This window comes from Colias eurytheme, chromosome 20 (assembly GCF_061535395.1).
Source record: "Colias eurytheme isolate Ceu_HAF_F1 chromosome 20, ilColEury1 Martin Lab GWU primary, whole genome shotgun sequence".
Classification (NCBI taxonomy): domain Eukaryota; kingdom Metazoa; phylum Arthropoda; class Insecta; order Lepidoptera; family Pieridae; genus Colias; species Colias eurytheme.
Genome location: NC_142999.1, coordinates 9658264 through 9682495, shown reverse-complemented (window position 1 = coordinate 9682495; position 24232 = coordinate 9658264). Strand labels below are relative to the sequence as shown.

General features: G+C 33.8%; 2 protein-coding genes across 2 annotated transcripts in view; one reads left to right on the top strand and one right to left on the bottom strand.

Annotated features, from left to right (window-relative positions):
* HGTX (HGTX homeodomain transcription factor) overlaps positions 1-24232 on the top strand; it is a 50536-nt gene that overhangs the window by 5687 nt on the left and 20617 nt on the right. Inside the window, exon 2 of the mRNA XM_090113536.1 lies at positions 8749-8945. Coding sequence (XP_089969662.1) covers positions 8749-8945 — 197 coding nt within the window. The remainder of the gene's footprint in view (positions 1-8748; positions 8946-24232) is intronic.
* On the bottom strand, positions 15340-18642 carry LOC149899878 (uncharacterized). The gene has a single exon (XM_090114017.1). It carries the CDS (start codon positions 18640-18642, stop codon positions 15340-15342), a length of 3303 nt encoding a protein of 1100 aa, XP_089970143.1.

Here is a 24232-nt window from a genome sequence, read left to right as displayed (position 1 = left end):
GAGAACCTACTCCGTTTTTTTGAAGTAGGCTAATTATAAATAATTATAATTAAACGTTCTAGTATTAATACTCCATATATTAGTTAAATAAAGTCTCTTTCTATAAAAAAAAATCGACAGAGCAATGAATCGCACACACTAATAAAAACAAAATTGGTAAAATAGTCAGCTTGCAAAGTTGCAATGGAATAATTGTAATGAAACCGGTTTGATCCGCAATTAACCGCCTCTGACGCGCTTTGTTTATTAAAATCACAATACCTTCGGACCGTGGTCGGTGCAGTACATGGGGAGATTTCATTATTACATTTATATGGCTATATATTATTATTATAATTATTTATATAGGTAGGTAGGTTTATATAGGTACTCCAGTAATAACATAGTATCTCTTTAAACTATGGTAATAACGTATAGAGATAGGTTTACATTAATATTCTATGTATGACTTAAACCGAAGTACCTATATAAGCCCATGAGAAATAAAATTTTCACTTTTATCAAAATTCCTGGTATGTAGAGATATTTTTTTATTAGATACGTTACGATTATGTAATTTTTCCTTATTTCATATTCTTATTTTTTTTTGTAAACCAGAGTATAGTTTACTAAATTTAAAATAAGACGTCGTGCGAATATCCTAGAACACTGATAAATTACAAAACCTACCAAATAGCAAATATCGACACTTCAACAAAAAAAAATCATAATTATTTAACAAACAACAGCGCCTCCATAGATTCGCAGTCCGTAATATTAATTACTGGAGGATGCGGTCACGCTGGCCGCTCCAATGAAGTGGGACACATTTTTTAAATTGCTCCCCCCCACCTCACCCACCCCCACCCCCTCAGCATATGTCGACGGAATTAAAACTGGACTGCGAAATGAATGTGTGTCCACTCGTATGAGACAAAATGAATTCATTGTTATAGGTGTTTGATACAGATAGTTTTTAAATAATGTTGGAATGAAAATTATGATGAAACGTGGCTTTAAAATTGAATAATACAAGGTGGGAATATGGAGGAAAAGCTACTTCTACAAGTACCTATTATGAAACATAGAGACACAATAGAAATAAAAAATCAAGAGATAAACTAATACCTAACATGTTATTGAAAAGTAACCTGAATTAAAAATATTTTGTTACTTTCATCTGTAAAATCCATTAATTTAGGTATCGATTTTCTGTAAACGAATGTAGGAAAAAAGTTATAAATTACTCTACTAATGCAGAATCTTGTTAATGTTTCTAACGCGTTAGCGGACACAATTTACTCATTCAATCATAAAAATAATAACTAAAATAATACACAAAAACCACGCCTAGTAACTAGACGTTCATTAAACGTCCAAGCAATTAAAGCCGGCCGACATAAAACAAACAATCTCTGCGCAATGAAATTAAATGAAGAAATAACAGAATCCCCGCTCGACCGCATTTCCCCGTTTCCCCGTTTCCCGCCGCGTGTTTTTCCCCGTTTCCCCGTGTCCTTAATGAGGTGACGGTGTTCGGTGCGTCATAAAACGTTTTCATGGCTTCTAATATTATATTTTGCGAAATTAGTAGCTGTATGTGTTTGTTATTTTGTGGAACAAAAGCTAGTGGTCTGATTTTGTAGAATGGATACATAGGTAATATTATTATATTTAAGGTTAAAAATAGAATTTTACGTTCTTCAAACTTCTATATTTTTTTTGTACGTAGATACATATTATAACATGACGCTTAAAAATGAATTATTTTTTAAGCGCCATGTTATATGTACGTACACGAACTCAAAGTAGTTCCAAAGACCTTTGACTAGATTATAGCATAGATATCTAACATTTAAAAACAGAAAGAATAAATAGGTACATCAAAACGTTCCCCAAACATAATCATTGCAACAGCATGCAATATTGCATACTATTATCAAAGTCGCACGCAAATACGGTACAATACACAATAGCGTTGTTCAAACAATATTGTTCGTAGATGTTCCGTTATCAGCTGACAGGTGTAGCGCTTGTCGCGACAGGCGGCGGCTTCATTACACCCATGAATATCGAGCGATATGAGAATATACATGTGGATTATATGCTATGATTTGGTTGAAATAGATGTGAAATAGTAAAGCTTATTGTAGGATACGAGTTTTTGCCTCTCTACTTGCAGGAAATTTTAGATGTTTTGTCTTTTTTACTGAATTCACACAAGAAATAAGTACCTACGAAACTGAAATTTAGAACTCTTCAATCAGTAGAAATCTATATATATAATCTATACTATTCCTACGTGACAAATACATTATTTTTTGTTTATTAATAAACTGGATGCCGTTGCCTCGAAGGAAATAGGAAAAACATCACCTTTTGATGAAACGCTGCGAAAACCCTTCGAGACATGTTTCTTTTGGGATAATATTCATTCAAATCCAATTGTTCATCATTCATTATTATTAAACAACATAACTATTATCTGTGCTATCACTTGAAGATAGTAAGGAAAATCCTAAACATGTCCACTCTATGACAATTGTTTTGCGAACCGTACGGAATCACGCACACATTTATTAACGGAAAATTAATAACCACATCCATCTCTGTCTAACTTTAAACTAGCCCATATACGAGTGAGACGGCAGGTTGTCTCTCAACTCCTAAGTTTTATCAGAGATTTGGATTGTATGGACAGACGCCAAGAATGTTTATATTGTCGTTATGACAAATAACATAACTATTCACTGTCTATGTGATGTTATTGTGTAAGTTTTATAATAAACTATTGTGTGTATTACTGTACAAGACTTGAATTATTCTTTATTTGTCACTAAGATACTCTTGAGAATAGTAAGAGCTATTAGTAAATCGTTGATAATTCTCTTGCTAATATCAGAAAACAAATGAAGTCTATGTAAAGCTAAGAAACATCGCGTATGACGGTAAAAGCTGATACCTTCTTACCATCCTACTTATTTAAATGATAGAAGCAAATAATTAGAGTTACTTGGCCTCCTGTTTACAAATAATATTTCACAAATAACTCGCTAACTAACTACTAAATAAAATTATACATACATTATTTACTTTATCACAAAACACTATATTATAGTTAAATTAAAAGTACCTAGCCAATATTAAATAAAGTCACAAACAGTTTCTAAAACTGCCCCTACCCCACAAGGGTGCAAGGGGCAGTTTTTAGCAACACGTTGCACGCAACCTGACCGTGCATTGCATTATGCAACCTTAATAATGTCTGCCTACAGACGACACCATATTGTTAAATGCAAAATAAACTGTTAAAATAGGTTTAGAAACTGTTTTAGTTGAATGTTCAGAAAAAATAACAGTCATACATTTTTACTATATCATTAGCTAAGTTTTGGTAAGCATGACATTATTATAGACTTTCTACGAGTTTTCTTTTCCTAATGTTAAAACTTGAAAGTATTGGAGTACGAAAATCTAAAGCTTTTAGAGTAGATAAATGAAAAGTAAGTATTTGAAAAATCTTTGTTTCTCTAGATCTGTACTTTATTTTCATGAAATAATCATTTTACGCTTAAAAGTTAAAACTGACTTTTGCATTTGCATGTTTTATTACAGTATTTCCATGAGTTTTATCTACTTACAACACGAACATGTTTCCAAAACCAATAAACCAACACACTCACACTTCATTCCGAAAACATCGTGGCCATAAACATTTAAAGCCTATCCTTATCTCGAGAGGTAGCAGGCTATAACAATTATAACCCGGCACAATTACGGAGGCTAAATCTGTGGACCGCACCCTTCGGGGCCTCCCTAACGAGGAGAGAACTACGGGACGTTAGCGCGGTGTTCATTATGTACGGTGTCGATATGTGCCTATTTTTTAGGTATTTGTGAAGCTTTTCAGTTGTTTTCAATGTATATAAAGACGCTTTTTTGTAAAGAGTACTACATATTAATTTTAGTTATTTACATCACGGTGCGTATAGTAATAGCAGTCAGGATTTTTACGTAAAAACGCATTGTATTATGGAAATTCCATGACATGATATCGCAATAATAATTAACTGTTAAATTGTTGCATTACCTACGAAATGAAAGTAAATAAATACATATAAATTTGAAAGTATCAAATCCTGAACAACAATACATATAAACTTTGTAATTTCATTAGCTACACCCACATCCCCCTATGTGTCTAAATACTTCGCGCAATAAATTCAAATATTATAAATTCGTGTTATCCAAGTTTACAGTGGTTCACTGAAGGAACCGCAAAACTCGAACCCTTTAAGTAAACCGCACCCCCCCCCTCCCCCCAGCCCTGTGACACCCTCCCCCTTTGTTTCTGTAATGATGTTCGGAATATGTTTGCTCGACATGTGTAAGGTTGTTTCACGTAAGTCAGTGCGTGTTTCGCTTTTTGGTATATCTCTTCATCTACATTATGTATTATAATTGCAGAGATGTAGTAGAATATGTTATCTATCCTCATCCTTACTAATATAAAAAATGCGAAAGTGTGTTGATTTATCTTTCTTACACGTCGCAAAGGATCTATTCTATGATAATATGATTTTTGCGTCTATATAGGGATAGTTAGGAGGCTAGAGAATGACCGTGGTCAAACATCTAATTCCCATGGGAAATTCCTTTGACCACTCGAGCGAAGACGTGAGCAAAAGGCTAGTATTAGTATACTAATATTATGATTGGATGGTAATAGAAAATCTTATGAATCGAATTTGAAAATTCTGTCATCAGCAGAAGCTTCCTTTTTCTTCGGTACATTTTGTTTCAGCAGGACCGAAGTTTTGCCAAAGAAATGTGTTTATTAATATCTTTTAATTGACCATTTTATAAAGCACTGGACAGAAATCAAAGCTGGAGCGATATTTGGCATACATATTTGAATTTCATCCCCTTGTGGGGTATGGGGCAGATGCATTTCACATCTGTTTCACTGATCGATTTTCTTCACAAGTTCATGATCTCTGTGCCTTGTTACGAGACAATTTTTTTATAATCTCCACCAGAAATCGAACCCAGGACCCTTCGGTTTTTAACATTAACTATTGTAGTACAAGAATGAGTGATTATAATTATATTCATAGTAATAATTATTACTACAATCATGATATGCTATCTATATAATATTCGTATACTTACCTATATACATATTTTTCAGGGCGGTCATAAAATATGTTATTTTGACCTATGTATCACGTAGAAAAAATACTGGCCTCTTTATATAAAAGAATTAACATCAAAACCTTTGATAAACAGTCATAAATAAAACATAAGTAAATCTTATAATACAAAATGTTTTACTTAACTACCTTTATGTATAACCTTCATTAATATTAATATCCATTAACCGAATTGAATTTACAAGCTTTTAATATTCTTTATGAGTAAAAGGGTTGGGTATATTACTACCTATACATCGCGGGTTTGTCCGCTCGCCTCGGTGTGAAAAACACGTTGTAGATGTAGAGATTACCTATTACAAAAACACTGTTAGGAGAATTACTATCGTTTTAATTTGTACTCAAACTCAAACATTTATCAACTCTCACTCAACTCAAACTCAATATATCAACGACTGCCTACTGAGCCGACGGTCCCGGATTCGATCTCCGATCAGGGCAAATATTTGTGTGATGAACTCAATTATTTTTTCTTGGGTCTGGGTGTTATTATCTATACATATATGTATTTATTAAATATTATATTTATCGTCGCCTAGTACCCACAACACAAGCCTTGATTGAGCTAACTGTGGGACTAGGTCGATTTGTGTAATAATGTTCTATAATATTTATTTATTTATTTATTTATATTTTATTCAATTAGACTTCTTCGAGAAGCACTTTTGAAACGTCATTACCTACATATTTTTAACATTTACCACCGATTCGAAAAGCAGTTTCTACGGAGAAGAAAACAAAAAGTTAAATTTGTATTATTAGGTATTAGTTCCTATTGTAAGTATATGAAACTTTGATTTACATACTATTCAAAAACCTACAAAGAAATCTGGCAACTGAATAAACTAAATCCAAATAAAGAAGCTGGTAAAATCTAGTATTTTATATAAACTATTTATTCAATCTACGCAAATTTAACTGAATGCATATTTAATTATATTTCAGTGACAATTTGTTACGAAATTACAAATTAATTGTTTATTGTCGATTGATAACTTGATTCTCGGCTGATTATAATTAACACGCTCTATTTTCAGTTTTGTTTTGTTCATAATATGTATAATATCTATAACAATAAATGGGGTAATCAATCTTCTAAAAAAACATATTTAATTTTGATTTTTAATGTCTCTACCCTCTACAATGTAGTTAATTATAGAGATAAATAACACGGCCAAAATCAAATTAGAGATTGAAAATTAATGAGGAAAATTTTAGTATTTCGTTCTTATGTTTATTTAAAAAAAAACATACCATTTATTATAACACTTAACAAATAATGGAAAGGCTCTTTTTATGAAACGTAAAAAATTATAAACAAGTAAATTATTAAAAAAACAAAATACCCGACTGCACACTAAAAAAAGAGTGATTGAAATGAATCTAATGATACCGCATACATATTTTTTTAAAGGGAAATTTAGAAAAAATATTATTATGTCTTTATCCCGTGGGACTTTTAGGATAAAATGTATCCTATGACACTCCCGTAATCAAGACAAATCTAACGATACCTCATACATCAAAATCCATCAAGCCGTTTAGGCTACAGGTGGTCACAAAGGAAAAGACATACATACATACTTACATACACTCGAAAAACATTACCCTCCTTCTTTGGCAGTCGGGTAAAAATGAACGTCATTTTAAACGAAAATACATTATAAGCCAAAAAAAATAACTTTATTTGATTTAGGTATATGTATAGTGTAGTTATGTCGACTCAATATATTTCGACTTAAATCCTCAACAATCAATCGTTGATTGAACTTTCACAAAATAGCTCATGAATATTTTCATAACACAATTATCCGCGGCAATTCCACGGATAAAAAACAAAGGCTCGCGTTAGGATCGCGGCTCGCCCTCGCGCCATTATTTTATTTCATTTTCCCCCGTCCCTCGGGGGTGTCGCTTCATCAAAACATTTATACGCGATGAAAAATATCACAATTGAATACGATGGCTTTTTTGTTTTTGCCGCGACGTTTTTATTGTGGTTTTATGGTGCTTCGGCATTATTCTGCGAATGTTTTGACAGACGCGTTGAGTTATGTGCTCTTGAGTTTAGATCGCGTCAGGTCTTTGTGTTTTGAGGTTATGTTGTAAGTTATCGAGACGATTTGGAAAGTTGCGTGGTTTAGCTTTTATTGCTGTAGATATGGCTGTTTTTTACGCTGAATTAGTCATAAATTAGAGGTTAAGATGTGGTCGATGTGAGGGGAAATAACAAGGATTTATATGAGATATATTTAAAAATGATATCAATTCTAACTTAGCAGAAAAATAAAGTGCTCAGAGTCAAAATGGCAATTTATTTTGCACATTGAAATATTTAATACTTCACACAATTTTATTTGAATGCTCATAAATTAGGGATGGGCCGAAGTTCGTTTCACATTCGGTTTAACCGAAATACGGCACATTAAACCGAATTTCGTCATTCGGCCGAAATTCGGTTCAAAATACCGAACTTTGGCCGAAATTCGTTACATCATCGTCATAGTAGTAGGTGGACCAGCATACATACATATCACGCCGATATCCCTTGCGAGAGAGAATGAGCATCGATAATAATTATGTTCAATTAAAATAATTTATTTAATAATTATAGGTTTAGTTAGGTGAAATGTATTATGAAGTCACAAACTTTATTATTTCTTGAGTATTCAAAGTCAATGGAATTATATTATTTTAATGAAATAAAACGCAGAATTAGGTATGAAAAGGAAATAATTATTTATTTTTAATCATACATAATGTTAGGTAATCAGGGGTACATGCTCGTTGGGTAATCATAACATGAATGACTCGTTGAATAAAAGGCGGGAAGATCTGCCGAACTTCGGCCGAAGTTCGAATTCGGCGTTGTCATGTACCTACCGAATGTTCGGCCGAAGTTCGAATTCCGTTCAATCCACATTCGGCCCATCACTACTCATAATATATTATCATTAACCTTATAGATTATGGCCATAATATAATAAACTTTTCAAATGGTAAATGAAATAATTCAAACGTGCAATAGTTCTACATAATTATGGCTCTTTCCCCTTATAATCCTCGTACTTAATGCCATAAATCCTAAAGTTTGTATGGCCTATTATAGACAGATGGGAATGTGTTTGTTGCTATTTCTAGTGAAAACTACTAAACCGATATAGCTGAAATTCACTGTAGACTATGAAGCGATACAATTTATATAAAAAAATCTCTTCAAAAGTTCAGAAATTAATTGAAGTTAAATTTTGAACTAAGTAATTCATAAATCATATTTGATTAAGCAACCATAATATGACACAAGAAAGCTCATATGATTATTATCTAAGTATGCTAAATTTTAAGATATTTGGATATGTCGTATATTCATCAATAATTAGAACAATGAACGTACAGAATGTGCAGATACCTAAGCGGGAAAATAATCATAGTCATAAATTATTGCAAACTTTTGTAGCCTCCAATATCTAATTTTCAAATCAAGTCACAAGCCCTGACAACTTACCCTTAACTGCCTTTAGACCTATATAATCATAAAAACATAATATTGTTGTAGTGAGCAACGGAGCACTAAGCGCATGCGCGGCGCAAAGCGGCATGGACAAAGACGGCAAGAAGAAGCACACGAGGCCAACATTCAGTGGCCAGCAGATCTTCGCGCTGGAGAAAACCTTCGAGCAGACCAAGTATCTGGCTGGTCCGGAGCGGGCCAAGCTTGCGTACGCGCTTGGCATGACGGAGTCACAAGTAAAGGTGAGCTTTTTGAAGTTTTATCGATAACTATAGCTGTGTCCCGCGGTTTCATCCGCATTGCTTCACTCCTGTTGGTCTTAGCGTGATGATATGTAGCCATTATCCTTCCTCGATAAATGGGCTATCTAACACAGAAAGAATTTTTCAAATCTGACCAGTAGTTGCTGAGATTAGCGCGTTCAAACAAACAAACAAACTTTTCAGTTGATATTAGTACCTACAGAAGATAAATAATATGAAATGAGGGGGGATTGGTACCCGCGTCTTATCGCGATACGTAAAAAAAAATACGAACTTAAGGCATAGATCAAATTGGATTTCAAATTTTTTACTTCAATCTATGTTCAATAATTGCATGAAAAGATAAAAAGAAATTAATAAAATGAACACAGGTAACTTCTATGTAGCATTTCCAGATATTAATTTTCTAAAGTAATTGAATAATAATTTATGTTTTTCTCTACATCCTCTACTACTCTACATTTGTCTTTCTATGATTTTAAATTGATTGGTTTTTGTCTAATAATTATGTGCTAAACTCTTAACCGTACATATAAGAAAGAAATAGCTTCGCTGGTTACGTTCAACATATATTTAACGAGTATCACAGAAGCGAAACAGGCAATATCCGTTTTATTAAGCGCATACAATCTTTAACAACTGACTATTAACTAACATCTCCATTTACAACACTATAGTTTGAGTACAGAGTAACGGCTACTCAAACAGGGTAAACGCACGAATGTGCGACACTCCGCTCTATTCGAATGGCCATACCATGCCATATGTCAGGGAAATAGTCCATTATGCGCTTAATAGCCGCTAGATAAGGATCAGATTGGTTTGCGCACATGTATCGTATAATCAACCATGTTGTCCGTCGGTAATCGGATTACGGAGATTGAAAAGTCAATCACTTAGACTTAGTCGCGGCGTAATCAAACGATTTGCTCTATTGCTGTGGATTAACTGGAATGACATGTGGACGCGTTGCTTTGTGCGCCGGCTTGGAATCTATTTTATTTAATTATTTAGTTATACTTTAAATTGGTTTACGTTACTATAAGAGAAACAAAACAAAAGATAATTCTTAATAGATAACTGGAAGATGAAATTATGCATTGTGTTTATTGAATCATGAACTTCTTATTAACAATTTTTAATGTAAGATGTATATCAATATTATATTGAATTCATTTGATGGCAATGTAAGCTTAACGCAATTACTAGTTAAACGAGAAATACACTATTAGCTGTGAAGAAGTTAAAGTGACAAAAATGAAGTCGTAAAGTTAAAAATTATTGGTAAAAGATAATTACAAAAACCAGAAATAAGTACTTCTACAGATGTGGTATGTAAACACGAGCTGTATTCAAATTACTTCGTTTATCTGGTAGCATCGCTGTATCCTTAAACAGTATTAATGATAAGATATATTTTGTATGACAATATCGATGACATAAAAGTTCCCCTCGCGTCTAAACTGTCTCAACTCGTAGATCATTGCGCCTAGTTAGCGTTTAATTCCGAGGGTCCAAATTGTATTATACTAAGTGATATATTCCATTTGGGGGCAACGCTTTGCTTTGAGGGCCGGAATGTGCACACACGAATTTGTTTGCATTCTTTTCGTATTCTTCTCATTGTTGGTTGTACTTGTTTTGTGTAATATTGATGATTTTGCCGTTGTATGAGTTTAATTTAAGAATATAAAGTAATGAACAATGAGGATATACACATATAATATACCTATACAAGATACACATATTTAATTACATTCTAATTATTATCGTTAAATCTCTATATATACTTATAAAAAAAAATCCATATTTCCCTTGGTCACAGCATCACCCGTGAACGGGTGAACCGATTTCGATTATTCGTTTTTTATTATATTCCTTGAAGTGAGATGGTTCTTATGGAGAAAAAACGTTAACATGTACAATGGGTGAAGCCGGGGCAGACTGCTAGTAAATAATAGATTCAATCCTGAAGCGTCTTCATGTAAATTTTTCTTTTTCTCTCATTTCATATTGCACGCCTCATAAGCGAAGCGTTGAGGTGGGTACTACTGTCACTTCGCGCAAAACATCTGATTTTTCAAACTTAAAATGTCTTTATGTATCATACATTGCACTTGTAAGATAATACATACACACACATATTAAGAAAAAACACTATTTTTAACATTCATGATATTTTTGATGTCATTTTTGTTATTTAAACTAGTTAAAAAACAGTTTAAAAAAGTTCTGTCTTGGACGTCCGTGTGTCTGTATGTGCGGAGGATTTTCTTGTTAACACGATAGCGACCGAAATACTTTACTAATCGAGTCTTTTTTTTTCTCTTACGCTTGAGTATGCTCAGGAATAGAACCCTTTCATTTTTCAGGGTCTGATTCGATGTGGTTTAATTGTTATTAAATAAACAAAAATAATAATTAATAAATAATTATTAAAAAAAAATTATGAGGCGTGCACTTTTGGATTTTCCAAATTATTATTCAATTTAAATTTGACATTATATTTATTGTTTTCAAATAGCAAAAGCAAACTTAATAAAGTGTACGTATTATTGAAATCGCATCTGAATCGAGAAGGGTGTAGTAAGAATTCAAGTGTACATAATAAGATTAATGTAAGTAATGTATCGTTTTCGTCGAGTGTTCACTGATTTTGTTGTGTCATTCCCTTAATATTTGTTTCGTGTTACGAAATAGGGAATAGTAATGGCTCATTCATGTGTAGAATTACATTATTTATACAGCAAGCTATGATATACATGAAAGTATTATAATACAGACGGTATAACATGTTTGAGATTGCATAAGAATGGAATAATTTTACTGTATCATGAAGCCGCACCTTTTAGAGTTACTGTAGCGCTTTCTAACTTCACAATACTTCAATTGACTTTTAATAGATTCAACATAAATCCAATAGAAATAATCAGGAACAAATACCTTGCTTATTCTTAAAATGAATATTTGTAACCTTAAAATAAATATGGAATTGTACCTATTGGTTGACACAAACAAGATTATGCTCCCAAGATTCCGATACCAAATCTGACCCGTCACACTACAATACATCATGCGTCCTCACACGTAATCCTTCACACCGCCACGTCCAACAAATGAGACCTCTCATTCGCTAATTGTGCTCAAAAGCCAACCACCGAAGGGTGCATTTACCCTACTTAAACCACACAAGCGAATTTACACCTAAGAACTTTTGTATTAGGGCGCAATTTCGCGCGCATATTTTTTATATCTTTTTTCGTCATGGGTGTCATAGCTCATTTGACATTCAATAAAGTTAATCCGTATGGAATTAAAGAGGGCTCGTATTTACACATGTGTTGCTCAATGCTCAGGCGGTGCATAATATAATTAATTTTGCTGTTTATTTTGCTGCAAACGATCTAAATTGGTTTTAATGCTACAATGGGCTTAATAAAATTAATTGTCCGTATATATTACTTATACACAATTGCCACACTTTATGTAGGTATTTTACTTGTTCGTATTTTAATTTTCCGCTTTAGGTACCTAAGCAAATTATAACTGTTAATAGTTGAAGTAATTAATTTAAAATAAATAATATAGACGGTGAGAAACCTTACCATACTATCAAAATTCCGTTGTTAACTAAATATAGTGCAAGTAAATTAAGAATATTTTAAAGAAATAAAAGTTCTAGCGTGAAAGTCTTTCTTATGTCTATTACATCCCCTTCTATTTTATATACACATAAAAATATTTACCTTACAAATTTTTGAGAATAGGTTGTTAAAAAACTTATCTTAAAAGGCAGAAAAGCTTCGTAAAATGGACTAGATAAAGCCTCCAGAAATTAAGGCATAAATCTCAGTCTAAAGCATAGTATCACATTTTTCAATATAATCAATAAACTTACACTATAAAATGTATACAATATACATCGACGCATCAGTTCTAATTCCGTATCTATTTACGAGTGTTGTAAAAGGAATGACGGCAATGTATGTGATTTGCATTTTACATTACGTTCCATAGAATATCGCGTTTGATCATAATACTCGTTGTAAAGCATGTCGTATAATGTTATGATACTGTATTAGTTTATAGAGTTACGATAATATACACATAGAAATTATAGGATTAACTAAGTTAGATAATACTAGCTGTCCCGGCAAACGTTGTTCTGCTTCTCTTATCACTTAGGGGATTGAAAAATAGATGTTAACAAATTTTCAGATCTACAGAATAAGCACCATGAGAATTGGTCCAGCCGTTTCTGAGGAGTATGGTAACTAACATTTTGACAGGAGAATTTTAAGAATGAAGATAATAGGAAGAATAGTTTTCGGTATATTACATATTATAATGTATAGTAATTTGTAAAAATGAAGATCCAACATCGCTTAACATTTATGACACTTAAAAATGATTTAATTTACTGTGCGCAGGCCGCATGCAATCAAAAAAATATGGTATAAAACATTACAATAGAAATCGGATTTTGATGAAAATGCTATAACCGGCTAACTTAGGTTCTTTTACCCGATCATAATCGTTAATGAGCGATTGAATTAGAAAACATTTTAATTTCATGCACAAAAAAAATCATGCTAAATATAAAAACTAGACGCTTATATATTTAGCTCATGATGATCATGATTATCCTTAAAACATAACAAACAATCAAAAACATCTTTCCTCTTTGTAATATTAGTCAAGTATAGAAGAATTGATCGCGCCGTGTGTGAAATTTGTCCTGAAATATTTATTGATATTTTTTTTATTGATATTCACAAAGATTATTATTAAGTTATACCAACCATTTTAAAGTCGCATAACATGATTCCTTCTATTAAAAATATAGCATTTTTTATTCGATCGTTATCAAATTTCGTGTCAATTCAATTTTGAATAATATGATTCAAAATATTATCTTATGAACGCCTATTAGTAACAACAGAGCAGTTAAAATGTAGATAAGATTGAATGTAATACACCCTATATTAATAGGGTTGGCACTTCTGTTAAATAAAAGAAAATTTTTGATGACTTCTTAAAATCAAACAATTGTTTGAAACAGGCCACAATTCAAAAATGAAAATATGTGTATAGAAATATTATTACCGAGTAAAACTAAACAAAAAGCTATAAAAACAATGCAGGGGCCTTAGACAAAGTAACAATTAAAAAACGATAACGAAGTTAGAAAAGGCAAAAATGTATGGGATTGACATACGCCGCGTTAGATCACGTGGTCTATCTAATGTCAATCCCATACATTTTTCCTTTTCTAACTTCGTTATCGTTTTTTAATTGTTACTTTGTCTACAGGGCCAGATGTTGTGCAGTGTGCTAATGCCTTTGATGGCTCTTATAAATTACACCTTTTTAAAAAAAAAATATCGGTTATTAATTATTATTATTTGTTAACTAATAACCTGGTTTATACATAATTTCCTTTACCAAATTGAATACCCAATCTCTTCCTAATGTGTTCGAACCAAGGCCTGCCACCCACTGTCTCTCGGGAACGATTATAATAAAACAAAAGTTCCAAGTGAGCAACAAAAATTTATTCTTCTAAACAAATATATGTTTACACAAAAAAATTACAATAGTGCGATGTAAATATGGCTAAAAACAAAAATATGCCATCTCTTGGCGAATAGCAGAACTAAGTATACTCTCGGTATTTGATAAATGAACAAACAATTCAATAGCGCGATGCAAAAACACACGTTTTCCGTACAGCGACATCTAGCGACAAATAGTTATAACTAGTACCTAATCAGAACATTTAACATTCCGCCCACCATGGACAGAATGTCCATCACTTAAAACTACATACATTGATAACTGCGTTACCGCCCACCATGAAACATTAATGGCAGTAACGTCTTAAGACACAATACATGTTTTAGAATAGAGTAAGTGGACTGTAAACAATAATAATAAAAAAAAAACAAAATACATAAAAATAACTTCGATACAATAATGCAACTACACGTGTGTAGTGACTGGGAGCACAATCAGCCTTGAGGTGGGGCATTTAATATGCAACGCAAGGACACAACTCTTGTGACCTTGTCCGAACCAGCATGTTTATCTAAAATAACCCAATGAAGCAATCGCGTAGGAGGCAAATCATCCTCCAGCTCTCAATATGTGTTCACTGTCGAGATACGGATGAAGCGAGGTAAGCCTAGGTAAGCCAAAATAATGACTCTGACATACACGAATGCACGACATTAAAACCTCATAAATTTCGGAAAACCTTAAATTAACAGAAAATTTTGTTTTAGATTAATAAAATTAAAAAAAAAAAACCTTCGGCAATATGTAAGAACTCTCGTTAGCTTAATCAATGATGAAAATCTTTTAATAAATTCATTTATTTTTTTTTTTTTTCTCCTATATTAACTACGTAACACAGAAATTTGTCCTTCTTCTCTTCAAGATGTGTATTTCTAACTTCACCCTTGCTATATTCAATTGAAGTATTTTTGAGCCAACTAGGTCCCTTCATCCATGACTCAAGTTCCAATAATTCCATCGGACTAACACCTTGCGAAGCGCAATCTGCAGGGTTGTCTTTCGATTGAACGTGTGACCATTGATCGCCATTCATAATGAAAAGTATTTCAGAAACGCGGTTTCCAACAAAAGTTTTCCAACGGCTGGGGTGGCTTGTCAGCCATGCTAAAACTACCGAAGAGTCAGTCCACGCATGTAAATTATTTTTCGAAACGCCTAATGTGACTGAAACTTCACTTAGAAGTTTCGCAAGCAATACGGCGCCACACAACTCCAACCGAGGTATGGACACCTGTCTGATAGGGGCTACCTTGGTCTTAGATGCTATGAGACTAATATGAATATTGCCGTTGGAATCAACTGATCGCAAATTAACCACAGCCGAGAATGCCCTATTGGAAGCGTCACAAAAAACTTGTAGTTCGAGCTCAATATCCTGTCGACTAGTGTGAATCCACCGGGGCAAGCAAAATTGGGTGAGTTTATGTAAATGGTCTCGATATACGAGCCAATCCTTTAAAAGCTGATGAGGAAGTTCCTCATCCCATTCAATACCCGAAAGCCAAAGTCGTTGTATAAACACTTTAGCCGTTATAACAACTGGGGAGATCCATCCGAGTGGGTCAAATATACGAGCTATGTCCGATACCACTCGCCGTTTGGTTACTGGAGTCTTCAAAGTAGGTAGATGGACAGTGTATTGAAATTCATCAAAATTTCGATCCCATGTTAGACCTAAAATCTTCATAACATTATCCTTTTCGAAGATAATGTTCTCATTACAATCACACGTTCTATCTCTTATCTTGAGTAACAATTCATGGCTATTGGTGGACCACTTCTGAATTTGAAAACCTCCACGACTCAACAACTCTGACAACTGACGATGATTCTGTTCGCCTTCAGAAATAGTCTCACAACCAGACAGAAAATCATCGACATAAAAATCAGACAAAACACGTTTTGCTACCAAAGGAAAATCATGTCCTTCGTCATGAACCAATTGCTGCAAGGAACGCACGGCTAAGTATGGAGCCGAGGATGTACCAAAAGTTACACGCAACAAACGCAAATGATGTAACTCAGTTTGCGTATTGTCACGCCACAAAATGCGTTGATAATCTACATCCTCGTCAGCTATATCCTCTGACTTGCCAATCTTGCATTGGGGATTGTCTGTCTTAAAAGGCAATCTAACGATACTCGTATCGTCTCTTTTGATAGTTTTAGAGTAAAATTCCTCGCATTTCTGTTCTTCTTCAGTTAAAATAACCCCCAAATTTGAAGAATCTTCCGACTCTTCCAACTCCCAAAACTTCTTCAGATGATCATTGATTACCTGTGAATTAACAACTACGCCGTAGCAAGCCGGCTTTTGAGTTTCGACGGACTGGACTTCGCCAGACAAAATCCAACCGAGCTTAGTCCTTTGAGCAACTGGTGCTCCAGGTGGTCCTCTTATCAAACCTTCCTCCAGAACAGCGCCGACCACTCTAGTGCTCAACAGCAAATCAATACTCCCTGGAGTATGGAATGAGGGATCCGCCAACTCCAAAGGCGAAACCATCGGCAAAGCCTGAACGATCCTTCTCTCGGGAAGGTGTGAGGTTAGCCTTGTTAAAACATACGCGTCGACATATAAAACAAAATTGGGGTCTAGGCGAGACTGCAATTTAAACTTAACAATCCACTTGGAAGGCATTGAAATGCCTTCGTCATCGCCTAGACGGAGTATGTCGGTATGAGCAGGTAACTTGGTCAAGCCAAGAAGCTGGACTGCAGATTCCGTGATAAAGGAAACCTGAGAGCCTTGATCCATCAAAGCTCTTAAAACAAAGGCAGCTCCAGATCTCGACTCAACGTTGACCAAAGCTGTGGCTAATAAACCTTGACTATGAGTATTTGCATAACAACAAACAGGGGTGGTTGACTCACCTTGATAAGATGTAGAAGCTGTAGTAGCAGCTGCTACATTTACATCTGCTGGACTATCAGTCACAGCAGCGTTGACAGTTTTAGGGTGCAGAAGTGTGTGGTGTCTTTTCTTACACTTATGGCAACGGGTAGATTGACGGCATGAATAAACATTGTGATTTCTATTAAGACAATTAAAACATATTTTACTGGTTCGGGCAAATTCACGACGAGAGTCAATGTCCTTTGCGGCGAATTCTTTGCAGTGACACAGTTTATGATCACCAGAACATAGAATACAAGACACAGAAGCTACATGAAACGATTTAGGATTATGTGAACGAGTAACATTTTGTTTAGGATCTAGATATTCTAGGGAACGAAATCGGGTTTCCAAAAATTCCCTCATACTATCAAAAGATGGTAATTCATCTTTCGAACTAACTCTCACCTCCCACAACTTGCGCGATTCGGAATCTAATTTTAAGCTAATTATGTATATTATGATTGTGTCCCATGAACTCACATCTATACCTAATGTACGCAAACCGTGCAAACAATCAAGTGTCGTATCTAAAAGGTTCTTAATTAAATTTGAAGATTCTTTTACAATCGTTGGCTGATTCATAAATCGTTTCAAAATGCAATTAGACAAAAATCTTTTATTGTCATAACGCTTAATGAGAGTTGCCCAAGATTCCGTGTAATTAGAAGCCGTGACAGGAGTATATCTCAATAATTGTTCAGCTTCTCCAGATAAATGTGTTTTCAAGTAATGAAGCTTCTCAACGTCGTCCAAAGTTTCATTTTTGTGAATAAGTGAAACAAAAAGATCGCGAAAAGACGTCCATTCGTTATATAAACCGGAAAAAATAGGTAAACTAATTTTGGGTAACTTTACTTTCGATGTGACTTGAGATGCTTTACTACAATTATTACAATTTAAATTATCTGGTCGTGTATTTAACAACTCTTTTAATTCTGATTTATAATTGAAATAAATGTCTTCTGTTTCGTCGTAGACGTCAGCCGTAAAATATGGGTTAGTGGTTGCATCTTTGTCAGATGCCTTTTCGATGATAGACTTATGAGTATTAAGAAAATTTGACCATTGTGACTCGAGTGCATCTAATCGAGTTTCAATATAAAACTGAGTCAATCTTTCTTTAGGAGATTTTTTGAAGTTGATCCTGCCCTTGTAAATAATATTTTTGTTGTTTAGTTGTACTTTAATCAATGATTCCATGTTAAACAACAATAACACAAATTTATGAAACAAAAATAAAAATCAGTAAAAAATTCTAAGTCCAAGAATAAACTTGAAAAAATTACAAGTGTTTAAATTTATGAACAACTTAGAAAAAATCGGGCATGGATTCCCCGTCTAATCACTTTTTGCTTAATTATTCTAAGTCTAAATTAACTCTAAATTTTAAACTAAGTACAATGTTCTAAATATACGTAAAATAATTAAAGTCCCAAACACTTCACTAATAACTGTAACTTGATAGAAGATCGAAATGAAATATTTTTACAAGTACACAATGTTTACTCACAGTTGTTTCTTCAAACCATTCATAATATGTTGCCAGTTGTAAGTGGCGCCCTCTATAGTTGGTCGTGCTCAGTTGCTGCTGTGTGGAAGGCCCGCCCTCTGCCGGAACGTAGCACTAGACTGCGAGTGCTTGCTGCTTGAACTGGTTCCCATAGGCTGGTGGCGCCCTCTCGCGGAAATGCTGCAGCTTCTTATGCACACTCCTTATGGATGCGCTTACGCCGCTCACCACAATGGCGCTTCAGTAGCAATCCACTACCGGTTTGCGCGCCGTACTTTAATACAAAAATCCACTGGTCTAGGTTCTTAATATCCGGCTCGAAGGACCAAAAAATGTTCGAACCAAGGCCTGCCACCCACTGTCTCTCGGGAACGATTATAATAAAACAAAAGTTCCAAGTGAGCAACAAAAATTTATTCTTCTAAACAAATATATGTTTACACAAAAAAATTACAATAGTGCGATGTAAATATGGCTAAAAACAAAAATATGCCATCTCTTGGCGAATAGCAGAACTAAGTATACTCTCGGTATTTGATAAATGAACAAACAATTCAATAGCGCGATGCAAAAACACACGTTTTCCGTACAGCGACATCTAGCGACAAATAGTTATAACTAGTACCTAATCAGAACATTTAACACTAATGTTTAAAAAAGCAGCGGTTGACAGCCCTAGCGCTAGGGGAGCAGCGAGGGGTGATATTAAATTATTCTGATGGATCACACTATAATTTAATTTTAATGTGTTTTGATAAAACGACCGTGAATGCATAATCGGTTGCACTTTAGACTATAAACTCGATCGTGAAATAATTGCTCTTTTTTAATTTTTTTCTATGACGCAGCCATTTATTTGATTGATGGTACAGTGGTTGTTTATCATTAGAGAGCGTTTAGCGAGTGTTGTTTAATGTTAAATAGTTTTTAGAATCTAATGGCTTTTGGTGTTTTTTAAATCTTGAGTGTACAATTTTTAATCGACGTTCCCATAAATGATAGTTTGTCAATGAGTTTCACAATTCGGAGAATTTTTTTCCTATTTCATGTCCGATACTTATATACGTCTTCATACAAAATGGAATAAATCTATTTATACACAATAATATTTGTATAAATAATCTAATCTCTCTGTGTGCCCAGTAGGTAAATTATAAAGAATCTTGTTTATTAGTTTCCAAATATACCTAACCTAAATAAATCTAACGGTTTCTAATAAATTATTATAAATCAGTTCATTGCATAAGAAAGATGTAGAGCTTGGTACATCATCATCATCTCCATTTATCACGACCTTTAAACTTTCAAAAACATTCCAAAAGACAAATGCTGACTAATTAACAAACTCTTACATCTAAATACTATTTCTATGAATAAAAGCAAACGTTTTTTCTAATGATTAGCTGAAACAAACGACCGTACTGGCCAGTCATTAGGGAATCTCAATCAAACGCTATATATTACAAACCTAATACTCGATGACATATCGATTCGCAGTTGAATACATTCCAATGACCGGCCATTTGAAATAGCACTTTATGTCAAAGGAATAGGGATGAGATCACGTTAGTTAGCATTTGATTGTCCTGATGACAGCAGTGGAGCGCTAATCGATGATCATTAATCGAATGCGACTGAATCGATTCTGGCGCATATGTTTTTTGATGCGAATGATGTAAGCGTGAAATAATGTTCCCGGCTACTGTCTTTAGCTTTGCTTTATCGTGTTCGTTTAAATGTGGATATAGATTTGAATGTGAGGATTACTTTTATCGGACGTGTGTAGAACTAGATTGCACCCGCGGCTTCGCTCAACCTATTCATTTAACTGACAAATGAAATTTTGTTCCATTTTAAAAATTGAAAGGAGAATCGTGATGTAAATACATTTTTCATTTCCCAAGTTCAGGTGTGCGTAACGGACAGACATACTTACTTTAAATTTATAATACCTAAAGGTATATAAAAAGGAAATAAATAAAACATGCATATATTTAATTTGCGATTTTACGGAAGTGAAATAATATACAATACAATGTAGACAATACAATAAAATAGTTTAAATAAAAATAAGTAACTAACATAAAATTAGGAACAGCTTTTCAAGAACACATTAACAAGAAATTGTGTAACGTTCCTTACGTTCTGTATATGGCTACATAAATATACAACATACGCAAATAAAACAAAAAATAACCTCATATCATCTGTCATCCATTGAAAAAGCATGTTTTTCAACCGCGGGGGCTACAAAGTGTGGGCGTATGTCTTGCTGCACTGTTACAGCCGAACTGTCAAGTAGCGCTGTCAAGTAAAACTGTCAAGTAAAACTGTCAAGCAAACTGTCAAGCCAAACTTTCAAGCTCATTAGCATGTCAATACCACCCTCTGTACCACAGATGCTTTTCTAATCGCAGATTTGCGCCTCTATTGTTGTTTGATTGATTATTTAGTGGGTAATAACGTTTTGTACGGATTTAGGATTGGTTTTAGTTGTGCGGTGTGTGGTTTATTGTTGTATTATGTGTATTATTAAAGTTAATAACAAAAATAACTTAATATATTTGTATAGAATTAACATACACTTTCTGTTTTCAAAAAGCAATTTACATTTTACTACTTACTATAACTTAATCTTACGTTGAAGTAAAAAGAAAACTTTCGTTATAATTATTATCATAATTCAATTTTAAGTTCACTTAAAACAATAGGTATTATTTAATATTGGTTTAAGTGAACCTATTATAAGTGTAAATATTAAAGCAATTAATAACTGAAGAAGTAGGTAAAATACTTACTGTTACCTAAACATGTTTGAAAAGAACAATATATACCACCTCAGAACATTTAGCACACCGATGTTATACACATAGCTACAACACAACAATAACCCGGCTTTACCGAATTTATTCAATTCGTAACGTATTCATCAAAACAACAAATCCTGTAAGTCGTCGCCCGCTATCTCCGCAAACAATAAACGGTGGAATCCAAGGAAATCCCGCAATAATAAGGCTAGGTGTGATTGATACAAGTGAAATCCCCACTCGACACCGCCATTTGCATTTTTATGGGCGCCGCCCTCCCGCCCTGGCGGCCCTGGCCCTAGCCGCCCTAGCCTTAGGTGTCACTCCCTGTATGATGTTTAGTCTCTTGTTAAGTTTCAATTTATGAGCAGCACTCGCTATATTACTAGTTTAAAACTGGAATATGTAGGTAGGTTGTTATAAGTACATTGAGAAATTATTTTCTTTTATCGTATGCATTGAAATTTGTGATTTCGTATTTCGAAAGACCATACGCACGTTGTTATTTATTCAAAAGTTAAATAAAACATAAAGAATAGTTTCCAATAATTTGATCTACTTTTGATTAAATAAAACAATTGTTTTTAATGCTACTTTGAATAGTAGTAAGACGAAAAAGTAAATCTTTAAGTCTACGCTTGAATCTTTTATATCTCCATAAAATAATCAAATTAAATCTAATTTCTACAGTTATATCATAGAGGAGTATCGAATCAATTCGAGTAGAAATAATAAATAAATATAAATCCACCATTAAATGTCATATGCATAATCGAGTGATCTCCCACGCGGTTCGATACAATTTAACGGTAGCCCAAATCGATTCCAGTGAATCGATGATAACTCGATTAAACATCGATTTCAATATCTCGGCGTTAAAACAGGAAATGTCACTCGATCCGACATAAGTTAATTAAAAACTCTATTTAAGTAATCTCGTAATATTAAAATGGATTATATATTGATAGATACAGGTGAATAGAAAATTTGATTGAATATAATTAATGTGAAGAAATCAATATTTGAAAGTGCTTAATTGAAAATTTGTTTTAATTACGATTCGTAAATTTATAGTCGTAAGTTGTATCTTCATAGTCTTAATAATTATTGTTGGAATGTTCGAAATAAAAATAATCAAATATGTACTTAGGTAAATGTTGATTGAAAATACTAATAAAACTCGTGTTTCAATTATTATTTATTTGTGTTACTTTGCTATATTGAAGATAAAATCCGTGATATTATTTACCCGAAGTTTAATTACTTAAAAGCAAAATTAATTGAAGCGAAACCGGAATACGCCAAAACAGAGCAATTTTTCAAGCAATATTTAAGTCGACGAGAGAAATTCGCATATTTATCAAGAAATCCGTCTCAACCTGCGCTTGTTATCCCGGATTACCTCTACGATGACACCAGCTCGTTACAACACTCAACTTTAACGATTTTATTTATTGCAAAACAAATTTCGACTAATTCTAAGTACAGGGACAAACCTACAAACCGAGTGGCGACGGGCGAATTTGAACTCTAACATTCAAAGTTAGGGTTATGAATCGCGTCGCAACGTCGCGAACAAGATTAATAGGGCATAAAACGTAAGATAATACAATATACAAGAAGACACGTTGTTAACCGTTCCATTTGACGGCGAGGTTGAGTGGGGTGCGCCGTCTCTGTCGCGCGTACGGGCCCGCAGCGTTCCTTCTCGCTCCTGCAGTTTCAATTATCTGCGTAATCCCTCAATTACGTCGACAGATGTCGCCCGCGTCTTCGAGCTTATGTGCCGTTTTAAAGTAGCGTCCGCAGAAGCAATTACTGTTGATCGATGAGAGAGATACCTATTTGTAAATGTTTTAGAATCGTATTTTTCAATTCGTTATATTAATAGCGGGACTTGGCAATGTTTATTATGTATGGAGACTAGGATGGATACAATTTTATTACGAGAATGTACATCGGTTCTTAGTATAAATGGCAGTAGTCAATGAGTTGATAGGTAGACTAGGTACTAAAAGGTACATTGACACATAAAACATTATTATTTTTGATTAACAAAAAATCAAATGGAACGACATTAGGTAGGTATTTTTTTATTTTCAGGAATGTTTATATTTTCAATGATTTGGTTAATTGAAATTTAAACGAATCCGACTTCTTACATATGTATCAAAATGAAACCATTACCTTACAAAGCGATGCGATTCCACGAAATGTACTCCGTTCTAGTCCTTGAAATACAAATATTAACCATACCCATCAAGTTTTTTTTTCAAATTTAGGAAATTTAAAAACATCAATTTTTTTAAACCCAAACTTGAATAATAATTATTAACAATAAACTGTTTTGCTACCAGTACCATCACGTCCCTAAAGGGCGCAAGGGACACGAGTTAGCTAATAATTAATATTATAATTAATGTTGCTATAACGAAAACCGCGCCATTAAGGGGCCCTTGTAGAGAAAGTTTAG